The sequence below is a fragment of the Centroberyx affinis genome, unplaced genomic scaffold (assembly GCF_046629955.1).
Source record: "Centroberyx affinis isolate AG114_WGS23_722 - 3 ecotype Tasmania unplaced genomic scaffold, CSIRO-AGI_Caff_v1 ptg002132l_1, whole genome shotgun sequence".
In the NCBI taxonomy this organism is placed as follows: Eukaryota; Metazoa; Chordata; class Actinopteri; order Beryciformes; family Berycidae; genus Centroberyx; species Centroberyx affinis.
The window spans coordinates 165,801-180,685 of record NW_027280453.1 but is presented as its reverse complement, the minus strand read 5'-3'; the positions used below and the strand labels follow the sequence as shown (position 1 = coordinate 180,685).

Genomic DNA, 14,885 nt, shown 5'->3' with positions numbered 1-14,885 from the left:
GTCTTGAAATCTTGAAATTTTGAAATGGAAAATGGGTGGAAATCTAAAAACCAGGTCCCCTGATGTTGTTCTCTCCATGCAGGGCTGCGCACTCTGTGCTTTGCGGTGGCGGACATCAGTGAGTCGTCCTATCAGCAGTGGCAGGAGGTCCACCACAGGGCCTGCACCTCCCTGCAGAACAGAGCCCTTAAACTGGAGGAGAGCTACGAACTGATAGAGAAGGTTTGTTACGTCAATAACCCTGAGATGTGGGTGGTAGATCCACAGAATGAAACAGATACATAGACAGGTTTATATTGGTATCAGCCCCTGCCTCCACCCACCACAACACCAACACCATAGCCACCTGTTCTGTTCTCTGAACTAGTCCCCTAGCCCACTAGTTCTGTATCAGCCAAGAAGCATTTAATATTGGAATGCAGTCAGCTTGGCAAATGAGATTATGAGCTGTTTATTTACCTGGTTGCCTGCTGCCTTCACCTAATGTACACTGTTTCACACAAACCATCTGTTTGATAGTCTTCAGTGCATCTGCAGCAGGATCAGAGTGGCTTCCTTTATTCAAGCTGAAGCCAGAACCTCCTGTGTAATTAATGCAGGCCTGTCACATAATCACACTCAGAAATCTGAAAAAAATGACAATTTTGTTTGTGTGTGTGTGCATGCACATATTTATGTGTGTGAGTGTGTCATTTAAGATATTACCAGGAAGTATAATCAGTTCTCTGTGAGGAGCGTCTATGTGGAAGCACTAGTCAAACACAGGCAGCCACACTCGTAAATCAACTGCCTGGCATGTTCTTCATGGTCGCCCAAGGCTGCCCAAAACAAATGGACGCAATCAATCATGAAATAAACATGAAAGCTTTCAGAGAGGAGAATGCAGTGTGGTACACAGCTCAGTGGGTAGAGCATGGCACCAACACTGCCAGGGCTTGGGGTTCAGTTCTCCCTGGGGCCACCCAAACTTAAAAATGTATGCACTCATGCCACAAGGTGGCACAGTGGAGTTGCAATGAAATTTGAAAGAGGCACAGGCATTCCAAGGCTGCTTAAAAACAATAAGGTACTTCCTCACCACATCTCCCAAACAAATTGCCCATAGAGATCAGTTACAGTAGATGGGTATAAGACTGTCAAATCCATATAAGAATAGGTCTAATTGGTGTAGAAAAACATGGTAAATTCAACAATAATTCAACTTAGTGAAGGATGCACAACCTCCAAGTTTCACTTAATCCCTACTCATTGCCTCCAATAATGAGTGGTTGTGGTTCTTGTGGGATGAAAGCTTTAAGACTATTTTTGTATCAGATGATTTCTGACTCTCATAGTAACTCACTCTAGAAATTCCCAATATATAGTTACATGCACAACATGCTTGGACCCCAAAATATTTCAGGAAAAAAGTCAAGAGGCTAGTATTAAACGCAGCCATCAGAGACAGCCTTGTGGTCTGGAAGGGAAGCATCATGCACTGCAGCCCCAGCCAGATGAGCAGTGTCCCCCCTCTGCCCTGGGTCATCTGCATTAACACACATTTGCAAGGTTGTAACTTCTTTTCTTGCATGTCAGACGCAGGGCAGGAAACTCACTTTACCCACTGTCCACAGTGTCTGGTGGATTCACAGGTTTACCAGCCACTATCACAGTGCTGCCTTACAAATTTACATCAAGCATAGAATAGAACCCCTAAATTATGGTTAGTTAACTACCAAAGTGACTGGCAGATTAAACAAACTTTTCATTTGGCTGGTGGCTGCTGTTATTTTCCCATCCTGGCTAGATGGTTGAAATTCAGATCTATGTGGTTCTTTTACCATAATTCACCAAAAACACCTTTAACAACCCCTGCTGTAAGAATAGAGCAGTTCACACCAAGACGCACATGAGGACTCATCAGACACAGACATGTTCTCCCACAGCCATGGTTTTCACCGCTGTGTGGTTCCATATAACTAGAGAGGACGGGGCTACTGACATACAGGCAGCACGGCTCAGGTCACAGCTTAGAGAGGGCTGACCATCGCTTCCCTCGCCTCTCCTCTGCAGCTGCCTCTCGTCTCCCTTCCACTCCTGAGTCCTGTCAAAACTTTGGCCCTCTGCTGGGCCTTACGAGCCCACAACCTGTCCCAGAGACCAGCTAGGCTTCCTGAGAAAAACACACCTATTGTGAGGGTGTGTGGGCGAGCGGGTGGGAATTTAAGAGATGATGTCCACAGATGTGCAAACACACACACACACGCAGACAGACACACACAGAGCTTACTACCTACTGATCCAAAACCCCTAAAGCCCTCAGTGGCTTAGCTGGGTGATAAACAAGAGCAGCTGATGAGGGGAAAAACACGACTGTGAGTGAGTGACATAGTACCGGCCCCCATATTTCTCTGACACATGACATTGTAAAGCCCCTCTCCTGTCAAATCTCCACTTGCTGACTTCTTTTTTTTTCTCTTTTTTTCTGGTGCAGAATCTGCAGCTCCTGGGCGCCACAGCAATAGAGGACAAGCTCCAGGATAAGGTTCCTGAGACCATTGAGACTCTGATGAAGGCCGACATCAAGATCTGGATCCTGACTGGGGATAAGCAGGAAACAGCCATCAATATTGGTAAGACTCATGCAGAGTAAGATGAGACTGGTCTTTGGACTTGATTACTTATTTGGACACTGGTCTGATATGTATCATATGAATGAATGTCATACTGTTATATCACTGAGGCTGCTAATAATAATAAGATACATTTATAGTCAAGGAGTCCCATAAACATTTCTCCATCATGACATATCTCTGCTAGTGCACTTGGTCTCAAACCAAATGCAAAACCACAGGTGAGCCTGGTCTGTGGTGAGGAGACATCTATATCAGGCTCTGACAGGTAATCCAGTCAGCCTGTGGTCATTCCTCACCCAGCAGGACAAACTACTGACAAGCACAATGTTTCTCCATCAGATCTGTCCAGCTGAAGCATCTGTTGCAGAATGCAAGATGATATATGAGCACACTGCACTGACAGGAAATAAAATAACATACATATGTACACAAGCAGGCCCGTTTCACATATCTGGTTCCCCAAGGGGCTTCAGCCTTGCTGGTGTTATCAGAAAGCCCAAGGACTAACATTGGTTAAGCAGAGTAGCCCACCTTCCTCTTCCTTGAAGGGCCTGGCCATTAATAGCCCTTAGATGTGGCTGAATTAGCGCAAATTGCTACAAACGAGTCAACCTCGAAACAGCCAACTTGTTAAAAGAGTCCGGAAAAATAGATATTAAAAGCACCTCCGTTTGTGGCTACCTACCACTGTGGGCTGGCTGAATCAGCCCTTTGTGCCCGCCGTGCCCAGATGTGAGGGGGCTCCTCAGAAGCACATGCTCACGGGAAGTATTTTTACAGGTCCGCCGTTTCACTGAGTTTCTCTGTAAAAGCCCCTCTCAATATTGACTTTGTTTTTTACTATTTTCCTCGCTGAAAGACGATCCCCATTACCAGGGTTCACGGTGCACCTCTCGCCACTCTGGACCGGTGAATTTAGCTCATCGCAATTGGGTTGTTTGTGGTGGCCCGAACCACCTGAATAGCACTCTGTGCACACCATCTTCGGCAGAAATCAGTGCAAATGCAGCTGAGTTTACTTGTTTAAACATACTTAAGATGCTGAAACATGGCAGGGTCAGTTTGGTCTGACTTCTGTCCCACCAGAGGCTGTAAAGACTGTCAGTGTTTCAGTCTTGTCCTATTACCCAGTCCTGACCTATTGTGACATAACCACTTTGACAACATATGTCTGGCTGCCTGAGGAGCAATGTTTGCACTGGGATAGGCTGTTAGTGCTGTGAGCTGTCCTTGGTTGAAGGGTTTTGATGCTCGGGGCAGGTCAGGGCCAGAACTCCATGAAAGCACACTGCCTGCTGGTCAGCTTGTTGGTAAACTCTGCTCACTGCACTGAAGGTATCACAGATGAGAAGACAGGCACATAAACAGCACTGTGTTAATCTTGGCCAGGGGGTGCATCGTCCCCTCTAGCAGAGAGACTTGAAAAGGTAAATACACCCCCTGGTCTGCCAACACAAACATGAACCCCCATAATACCTACCTTCCCACCTACCTCACCATGGCCAGTCATTAATCTCAGTTTCCAACTCTTCCTCCCTCCCCTCCATCCCTCCCAAAATCCTAGTGTCCACTGTCTGGCATCCATTTTGAGAGCCTTCTGTACCCATAATTTGTGTCTTTAATTGCTGCTCCCATTGGAACCTCTGAGATTACTGTGTGACATGAGTGTCGCTGTTACACATTCCCTAACTCCTTTGGGAGCCGTGTTTAGTTCCGCCTGAGCTGGAGAAAGGCCAGGAATTTAACTTTCTCTGGTGAAATAAAAAAAAAGGCAGTTTGGCTGCAGTGAAATGAGCTTAAGGTAAACACATTAAGCGGAAGGGCTGTGGCAGGAATTGACAAGGGGGAAGGGGGCAGAGACAGTGTTGAGATGGGGAGACATTTTCCACACATTGGCAGATTTTTGGAAGTTTGCACCTTTGCAGTTAAGAAAACAATCTGCCAGACCCAGACCCCAGCCCTGTTTGGTTTTGACTCTGGAGGTGAAACCTCCTCATTTCCTCATGGAAGCCCCCCTCTGTGTGTACCATGTGTGCGTGTGTTTGTGTCTGTGAATGCATGCGTGTGTGTGTTTTGTGCATAATCTTATCTCAATTTCACTCACATAAACTGCCACCCATGCATTGACAGATTTGGGCTTCATGGTAAACCCCTTAAAGAAACTAAAATCTCTTTCAAAACACAAGCAAATTGATGAAGCCCACAAATATTCATGTGGTCACGCCACAGATGGCAGCCTTTTCATATTGCAAAGAGATTGGCTGTAAGGATGTAGGTCTGGGTTCCTGAGACATTTCTGTTTGCCCCCAAGGGAGTCTCTATCTGCCACCTCTCTGGTGACCCTGAGCCTCTGTCCCGGCCAAGAGCTGAGGTGGACGCTCCCCAGGGAGTCATGTTGGGCAACACAGAGGTGTAACTGCCCATTAAAACAGGAAACTGACAAACCCCTGTAAACCAAAGTCATTAGTCATGTCTCGAGACGCTGGCTCTGAGCTGTAACATTTTAATTACCATCCTTTAATATGCTGTATTGCTGTATCCTCTAGTATGCTTTAATTGATTGTTCTATTTTTTTCTTGTTTTAGTTAGTTGTTTTTTTTTGTTTTTTTTGTTTGTTAACCCTGACATTAAATTTGTGTTGTGTGTTTGGACTCCAGGAAGACAACACTGAGATTCACGCTAATGGGGATCCTAATAAAACTACACTAAATTACTCTTTGATGCAGTGGAGATTGTCTTTTTGAGTAGCTGTCCGTCTGTCTGTCTGTCTCTCTGTCTGTCTAAATATGTCTGTTTGTATAAAATATATCTGTTTGTTAAATATATATTTTTGTCTGTTACCTAGCTACCTACCTATCTACTTACCGTATCAATCTAATCAATCTGCACTATGAAACTTTGAACTACATCTTCAGTTTTTTTCTCTGTTTTATTGTAGGACATTCTTGCAAACTACTGACCAAGAACATGGGCATGCTGGTGATCAACGAAGACACTCTCGACGTGAGTATTAACCTGAAAAGTTTGTTTCAGACTGCCTTGCACACTGTAACAGCAACCTAACCAACACACACACAGCTCGCTATTGTTCCACAACTTTCTTATTTATACAGTGAGGTGAGTTTGAGGATTTCACATCCATACATCTTGAGTCTGTTTTTCGTTTTAATCTACACATGAAATGTTATTTTTTTGTCTGTCATTCAATTTAATCCAAATCTCAATCCTCCTTTTCAATACTAATTTCAAGAGTAATCCAAAATGCAGTTTGCTTTATACTTGCATCCTACACCTTCTTCAAAATGATTTACTACCAACACAAATACACTGACTCATTGATTATTTAATCCATTTGACCAGGCTCAGTATGTGTTTACTAACCAGCATTACTGATTGGCATTGTTCGCCCTCTGTGTACTGAGAACTCGCTCGTTGAGTGACGTTGACTAGCGCTGGACACTAGGCCTTCAGCCTGTGTTTGCGTAGCACTTCATCTGTCAACATGCTATCAGATGAACTGCCTTAGGAGCTCTCTGTCACTGTTTCTCAGCCTTTATTTATCTCCTATTTTATTTTTGCCTATCTTCTGTGACTCATATAACAGCTGTTGCTCTAGTTGTCTGCTGCATCTACAGTGAGGATGCGCCCATGACAGAGAGGAAGCATAATAGTCTCTCAGTACATTGGATGAAATAGTAGCTGCAAAGAATTTTTAGTGTTTTAGGTTAAACTCCTTATGGTACCAGATGGGTGGTGTTTACTGCATCCGGACAGTTTAGCTAGTGTCAAGTTTTCAATCAGAAAACAGAAAAGTATACTAAAATGACTTACTTTACTGTGATTGTCTTAAATTTCTGGCACTCATTGTATTGTTCTTTGTGTCTACACGGCAAACCATGTCACATGGTACTGTAAGCAGGTTAAAATAATTGCTAAGATTTATTTGTAAATACTCTATTTACTAAATACTGTTTGCCCCACGAAAGAGAAACAAAAAGATGATGTTGGCACATTTTGGAGCACAGCTTAACCCCCTCCTCACACACACACACACACACTGGCCTGAAACTGAAAGGAGGAGACCACAGGGAGCCGTCCACACACACAACCACACACCCCAAATCTGCCTTTAACATCTATTTAAGACATCCAGCAGAGAAGTCTGTTGACCCCCGGCGGGAGAGCCTTGTCTGTTGTTTCTGGAATTGAAAGGGGCAAGTCCCTGCACTTCCAGCAGGAGAAAGCTAGGGAGAGGAGCCACAGTTGGAGAAGGAACTCAAAGACTGGCTTGAGTGTGTTGGACAAGGAGGAGGGAATGGTGGGAAGAAGGGGATGGAGAAATTAAGGAAGGGAGGGGAGTGGGGGTGGGGGCTTGTGGTGATGACGGACGGCCTTCACTCTGTCAGCCAGTCGTTAAGCGTGATAAATGGAGTGAAGGTAAAAATTTGGGGTCGGTGCATTCATAAAGCACACGGACTGGCGCTTTGAAATGTCAGCTCCCATTCTCCTGTGGTTGCACAGATGCTTACATAAGGCAGTTTGTTAAAACACTAAGGGAAAAACTCTCCTCCACCAAGACTGAGGGGGCTCAGTGAACAGAGGGCCAAGCGGCAGTGCTGGTAATTTGGAGTGCTCTCGTGTTGCGAAAGAGAGTAATTGGAGCATGTCTTCCCTCTCTGCAGTGTTTAGAAATGGTTATCAAAGAGAGGACAAAGTTTTAGACGACTTGAAAGCGCTCCAAGACATCCCCAGTACTAAATCTTACAATCACTGAAATTCCCAAAGTGATACTTATTCTCCAAGGTAGGATTAGGTCATTTGCAAAAGCTTCATCTTCTAGTCAGCAAGTTTAATCATCTGGAGAGCCGACAATGATTAGTGAAGACCATGAGGGTGTTGGTATTGGTATATTACAGTCTCCTACAGGCTATAGTCACAGACGCACCATTTTAATTTGTTTCCAGTTTTCGCTAGCCCAGCTGTCTGATCTCCACCGACAGGTGAAGCTGCAGTAGATCTAGATGGGTCAGAACGGTGATGCAGAAGTGTGTGTGCATGTGTGCGTGTGTGTGGTCTGAATGGAAATTGAGCATTTAAAATGTGCATGTGTATCTATGTGACATTTGAATAATTTGAAATTAATAATTCAGTGGATCCAAATAATGCTTTGTGTGTGTACTTGTGTGCGTATGTGTGTGTGTGTGTGTCCATGCACCTCTGACCAAGGTGAATCCCCCTCTTTGGGTGCCTCTAAGCCTGTATAAGACAGATGATGACATTATGCCCATACAAATGTCCAGATTTCTCATCATGAGTGTCACGTCCTGTTGGCTATATCACTCAAGAGCTATATCAACAATGGAGCTCAGTCTTTATGGGAAGCTCTTATGGATTTCTGAATGGACGCCACATACCCACTCCCAAACCAAACACTAGCTAGTCACATAGGCTAAACTGGTCATTATAGCCATAACAAAGAGGCTTTAGGAGGAGACATGTAGCATTACTGCTAAAATTCCTCAGTGGAAATTAGGGGGGAAATGGCCGCTCTACTTGAGGAAATGGCTGTTATGGTAAACTGTGCTTATCACAATACGTGATGAATAGATTTTACCCCAAACACAGTGAATTCTTTCTCATACATACTGTATACCAGCTTATACCAAGTATGCACACACATACACACACACACACACACACACACACACACACACGCACACACAGAGACACATGCACACACACACAGATGTTGTCATCTTAAATTGATCTGCCAACTGAGATGGAGATGCTTTCCTCTGGATTCTGTGGTTCAATATAGATGTCACACAATCCATGCCTACTCTGACATCTGACATGTGCTGTTCCCTACACACACACACACACACACACACACACATACACACACACTGCTTGCCAGCTCATGAGCTGCTTTACAGCCCCCATCAGGGACGGCTGTACTCATGTGGAGAAGCCCTCACAGCTGCTTTTGTGTCTTCATGTTCAGTTTCTCTCCTCTGTTAATCCATCATCTCTCTCTGTGCGTCTCCCTCCCCATGTGTCACTCTTCCTCTCTCACTTTGTGAAACGTAAAGCCCGTCTCTCCAAATATTTCCTTTAAGATGGGGTTTCAGAGTTTTGTTATGCCAAGCGAGCGTTGCATGGTCCCATTGGTACAATCGGGCCGCTTTGAGGTATCTGACCTCGACAGCGGGCCGGAGCCCTCCCTCCCTCAGCACTGTTCATGGCCACCAGGTCACTGCGATTTCATAATGATTACAGCTGTTCGGAGCATCTGCTTGGCACATTAGTTGTGATATCTTCCATGTATCGTTGATGCGGTGTTTCCACAAGGTCTTTCTGCCCAGTTGAATGTGTTACTCCCACACATGCTCGTGAAATCAGTTATGATACACACACGTTTCTCATTGGGACCACTCCACATACACCTGCCACATACTCTGTTCCACTCAAGCTGTCCTTTACAGACATATGGCTGTATCTCTGCTCCCATACTAATGTATTTCTGTATTTTTCTTCTATTTACCTATCTGTGGAATGGCTTTAAAACATGCATTAGTTCAAGAACAAAATGCAAGTGCAAAACTCAAAACAGAGGAATATAAATTTGGATGTTTTATGCAAATGTCAAATCAATTATCCACTCATTTTTATTGTACGTAAGGGTAAACCGGACAAGGACATGCTCATCTTTTTTAGACAAGGACATGCTTGTCTTATTTTGGTCGCATGCACACCACAACCCGTGCGTACGGTCCATGCGGCAGCCACACACATACACACACACACACAAAGTTTTCTGCTTTTTCACCCAATCAAGGCTGTTCTTCCTCTGGAGGACAGCCAGGAGCAGTGGGCAGCTTTCAGTACAGCGCCCGGTGACCAACTTCTTTTTCTGTCCATCGCTGGTCAGACGATGTCTTCTTGCATGTTTTTTAGTGGGGGTTCTTATTGATGTTCATGTGGGAATATCAACGGTTTAATTTGCTGAATATTTTACCTCACAACTATTTTATTTACAGATTAGAATACATGTCTACAAATGTGAATACCCACTTGGAAATGTGACAATATATATTTCACATTCACAAATCTGAGAAGGCATTCGCACATATTATGATACATAATGCACATTTGTCAATACTTAAGTCATCATTTCATTCCCATAGAAGTTGGTTCTTTTTCTTTAGCAAGTTAATGCTATTTATTAATTGGTTCAGTATGTTCACATTTCTACATCTTGAAGTAGAATGTAGGTTTATTTTAGACAACTTGATCAAATCAGAAAATGTAGTTCTTTTGAGTTATGCCTTTATTATGCGTAGATTATACAAAGTTATTGTACATGAATTATTCTGGTTTGATATTTCAGTCTTAATTTCCTCTCCCCAGTTAGGATTTAAGTGTCAAAATTTTGTTTGCTTTAATCTTTTTTGCAATGTAAGTTCAGACAGTAATCTGGAAGATGCCACAAATGTCATTCATATAGTTTTAGAAACCTGATGACTTACTTTTGTCAATGTACAGGCTCAGCACAAGACCTCACATTTTTATGAACACATCTATGCAGTACCTGTTCCTGTCAGTCTGATAATGGTCACAAGATTGAGTTTTGTTTCCTGATGGCTTCAACATCTGGAAGGAAGATGATTGAATGACGAATAAAATGATGATCTCACCACTCTATCCATCTCAGTCTGTATGCCCTGTACCAGCACTTAATCCTGCTGTCATCCTCATATTTATGGCTTTTCTTCATCACTTGTCATCACAGCTGTATATATCACCAAACACCGAATATGATCCATTCAGATTCTGAACTTAACTCGTTTAAGTTCTCGCCTCATGGCTAAGGTCTGGATCTGAGTCCAATAAGCATGTGAAACATGGCCAAAACATCAGCTGTGCAGCAGCCTGGGATTAGCTATAAGAGTGGAAAGATCTGCCTTATCATCTATCAACAGTCCTTTTTGATTTAGAGACTTATAAAATACTGATCCTCTGAGAATGGACTGAGGAACCTGTAGTAATGTACGAGGCAATCGGAACACCACCTTGGTCTTTCTGTAGTGTTGCTCTACAAACTTTGAATTCTGAGGCACAAGCAGTGAAACAAATTCATCCCTTGTACAAATGTTGTCTCATGCCTAGACCTCAGAGTTTATACGTCATACATTCAGAGGAGAAGATGCTTGTTTTAAGTCCCACTCATTGCTCCAATAGATGATCTGCCAATCATAGGATACTGTTTAATAGGGGAAATCATGCTGTGGTTCAGTGCATTTCTCAGCCAATTCTCAAATGTAAAACTAACAAAAAAAATGCATATTTTTCAGGTCAGGGGTGATTAAAATGGTCCAGAATTAATCAGTGCATAGAAATATTCCTGGCTTCCACTTTGATCATATTCAGCAGGGGCAGGGCTTTCCTGAAAAATACAGCTTAGAAACTTACAACAATCAACTTTGAAGCTGAGAACAAAATACTGAATCAGTGAAAGTAAAAATCTCCCTTGACGCCTGTCATGCTGTTATTGATGCCTCATAACATATGCAGTTTTCTTTTTTTAATGAACCATCAAGCTGTTGCTAATGAAGCATGACATATATGTGTTTATGTTTTTTGGTATTTTCTTATTTTCCATCATTGTATGATATTCTGACATCTGTTGCAAATCTGAATTTACTTGGCAAACATGAATAACCTTTTCCATATGTTAAAATGAGATTACTGTATTACCACTGCAGAGAGCGATTGTGAAAGCGGGGTGAAATACTGTATACTCCCAGTGAAATTATTGAGAGTTAATTTTTCTGAAAAACTGAACGAAGGTCAAGGCTTTATTAGGCTAAATTGTAGAGTTGAAATTGTAATAATTATGCTAACTAATGTTCATGACATCTTTTTCTGTGTATACAGGGAACAAGGGAGACCCTCAGCCACCACTGTGGCATGCTGGGAGATGCCCTCTACAAGGAGAACGACTTCGCCCTCATTATCGACGGAAAGACTCTCAAATACGCCCTTACATTTGGAGCAAGGCAGTACTTCCTGGATTTGGCTCTGTCGTGTAAAGCAGTCATATGTTGCAGGTAAGGTAACAAAGTTCACAGAATGAAGACAGTGTTCTTTGCTCATTGCATAGGTTTCTACATACAAAAAACAGTTCAAGTAATTTTCAACTATCCACAAAATTGGTATATTTATATATCAGTTCTGAGAACTGAACTTTACGTATACAGTGTATCCTTCCTATCCATTGTTTTACTGAACAAGATAGGCATAGACCATTAGACTGTAGTAATTGGACAAAAATGTCTGTTATAATCCATGTTCCTGCATTAGAGAGCTCTTACAGATCCTCCTATGAAATAAGGAGAAAATCAAGTCAATTATCTCTGATTTCTGACATGTTGCACACTCTTGGTATTGGACTTTAGTACTTGGGAAATACTCCAATACCCCATTTTACCCTGGTATTCACCCAGTTTTCCATATATGCAGCAGCAGCAGTGTATCACTAGAGAAAATCAGCTTGCAACCCACTGAGCAATTTTACGTTGATTAGACGTTTAAAACACGTCTAAATGGCCATAGCCGTCTAGGCTAAATTAAGTTTAAATGGGGTTGAAAAGTGAAAGTTTATGAGATGTCTATACATAGCCGTAATGATCCTGGGCTATATGAGAGCTAAAGCATAGACGCAACGTTGAAATCACGTCTTTTGCTCAGTGGGAAGGAGCAAATCGGCTTTTAATTGGTTAAAAATCATTTTTAATTTTAATTTTATATGATTTTAATTATTATTAATTTTAATTTTAATGAATTGAATGTGTAATTAAATGTTATGTAAAAAAACACTTTTTTGCCACAAAAGTCATTGAGTGTTTTATGGCTGCAATTTAAAACATGTGATGGTCATAAATTAAACACAACAACTTTCAAAATTATGAAGGTGCACTGTGTTGACCTGCCTAGGCCACATAAATAAAAGAAAGTACTTAAGTGCTCAAGCGACCATGACAGGGTCCGGGGCCAGAAATCAGCACCATGTTCTCAGAACAACAGCAAACCTACAGGTGCCACACTATGACTCAGTGCATGACGTCAGTTTTTTTTCTCTACCTGCTTCTGCCTGGTACACACTCTGCGGGCACCGAGAGACGCCGGGAGATGAATGAGGCCTCTTTAAGCCGGGAGAACATAACCATAAACAGTTTCACAGGAATTTGCTAGCTTAAGAAAGACGTGCAGTTTACGACGTCATCTCTGGAGACTGGCTGTACTGTACATCACCCCTACACCTCTGGCCTTCACAGAGGAAGCTCCTGTGTGGGAGGCTGTGGGCCTGGGTGTCACTGAGGGGATAAAATAAAGTTTGAAGTCTCGTAAAGGAGGAGTTATAGGATGTGTCACAACCATCACATAATGATTGGCTGTACTTCATGGACATGGTAAGGTTAAGTTAGTCAGACAGGGGTCTTAGGGGAGGGAGAAGGCAGCAGACAGGGGGAAGGAAAGCATCTGTCATCTGCAATTATCTTCCAGAAAATGACAAACGATTTTGGATAATCCTTACAGGAATATATTCCGTTCAAAATGCCCCTCGTGTTTAGTATTTAGTGCAGCCTATCTACAACAGGCTGTTATGTTCACACAGTTGGCACGCCTGACTGTCTACGTCAACCTTCTGTGCTGTTTTCTGAGGTTGAGGAAGAGCTCTGGGGTTTGTAAAATGCTGAACTCAAGACTTTCTTAGAATAAATGTTTTTCTATGCGCACCTCAATTACATTGCTCAATACTGGGAAAGTATGAAATAGAATTTCCTGTGAGAAAATGCATTCAAATGTTTCCTGGGGTGCTGTGTATAATCTGAGGTCTACTATCCGTGTGTTTTGTACTGTCCTTTACACTACATGTGACTTCCTGTTGTCCTTGTACCATGTGTATCAGTATGTACTGTGAAACTCCCAAGTTGTGAATATATCGCTGCACCAATATCACCAAGACAAATTTCTGCCCACTAGTTGTTCTTGGTGACTAACCTTCTTCTTCTCTCCTTTAGAGTATCTCCACTTCAGAAGTCAGAGGTGGTGGAGATGGTGAAGAAACAGGTGAAGGTGATCACACTGGCCATTGGCGACGGTGCCAACGACGTGGGCATGATCCAGACAGCTCATGTTGGCGTGGGAATCTCAGGCAATGAGGGCCTACAAGCAGCAAACTCCTCTGACTACTCCATTGCCCAGGTGAGCAGGGTGGCAGGGGGTTGGGCTATATAATATCACATGTTACTGTCATGTGCCTTTCTTGTACATTTTAAGCTAAGGGGAACATTTTAGTTGAACTTTTTTAAGATTTTACCATTTGCTCACTAACACAGATGGAGGATAAAAGTATCTAAAATGGCAACTTTGCCAAGGATTTATTGTCTAAATTAAAAGGCGAAAAAAAGGCAGGTTTTAGGTTATGTCAGTGCCTGCCTGGAGCATGCACCTGCCACCAGCCTTTGTGTAGTCAGAGAGGGTCAGAGATGCTGAAAAATCTGCCAACACAGTAGAGTCTCATGAGCCTCATTGATTCATTGTTTTTCTTCTGATATTATCTAAGCTGCATTATTCGTAGAACTAAAGACTGCTAAACTGTGGAAATTTTAGAATGTGATTTTAACTTTATCAATAAATGTCATGTTTGCATTGGAGCTACATGTGTCTGACAAACTTTTTTACTTTTGTTTTACTTTTTACAATGTTTTCTACATTGCTACATTCCGTCTAACAGTTAGATTCTATACAATTCTTTGTCTTTTTACTGTCTTCTTAAGTACAATGAGTGTTAGTGATAACCTGGCACATTATTGTGAGTAACCCTAGATCAAGTATCTTCTGGGGCATTAGCTTATACAGTGGAGCAGCAGCACCTGCAAAACAGGCATCTCCCGACACCCAACTCCCAACATAGCTATACAGAAAGAGATACGGCAAAATGCTATGTAAACACATTCTTATATCCTAGTAACCAGTATGTCTGAAACTCGGCATCGATATGCGATACCCATAAGCAAGCAGAATTGTGCCAGCAACAAAAGCCATGGAGCTCTTATATCATGGCTCTTTTTCCACACAGCGTGCCGCTCAGTACTTAATGTTTCTATTATAGCCACAGGGCTTGAGACTAAGGGAAGCCAATCGTTGACTGAAACACCGCACATTCTCTGTGCTTCAGCATCCAATTACTCTTAAAGAGACTTG

At 42.6% G+C, this 14,885-nt stretch overlaps 1 protein-coding gene across 4 annotated transcripts in view; it reads left to right on the top strand.

The window, feature by feature from the left end:
* atp8a1 (ATPase phospholipid transporting 8A1) overlaps window positions 1-14,885 on the top strand; it is a 110,805-nt gene that overhangs the window by 63,828 nt on the left and 32,092 nt on the right. For all 4 annotated transcript variants that reach the window (XM_071531775.1, XM_071531773.1, XM_071531776.1 and 1 more), the window contains 5 exons: window positions 83-222; window positions 2,474-2,612; window positions 5,554-5,618; window positions 11,553-11,725; window positions 13,700-13,883. In XM_071531775.1, coding sequence (XP_071387876.1) covers window positions 83-222; window positions 2,474-2,612; window positions 5,554-5,618; window positions 11,553-11,725; window positions 13,700-13,883 — 701 coding nt within the window. The remainder of the gene's footprint in view (window positions 1-82; window positions 223-2,473; window positions 2,613-5,553; window positions 5,619-11,552; window positions 11,726-13,699; window positions 13,884-14,885) is intronic.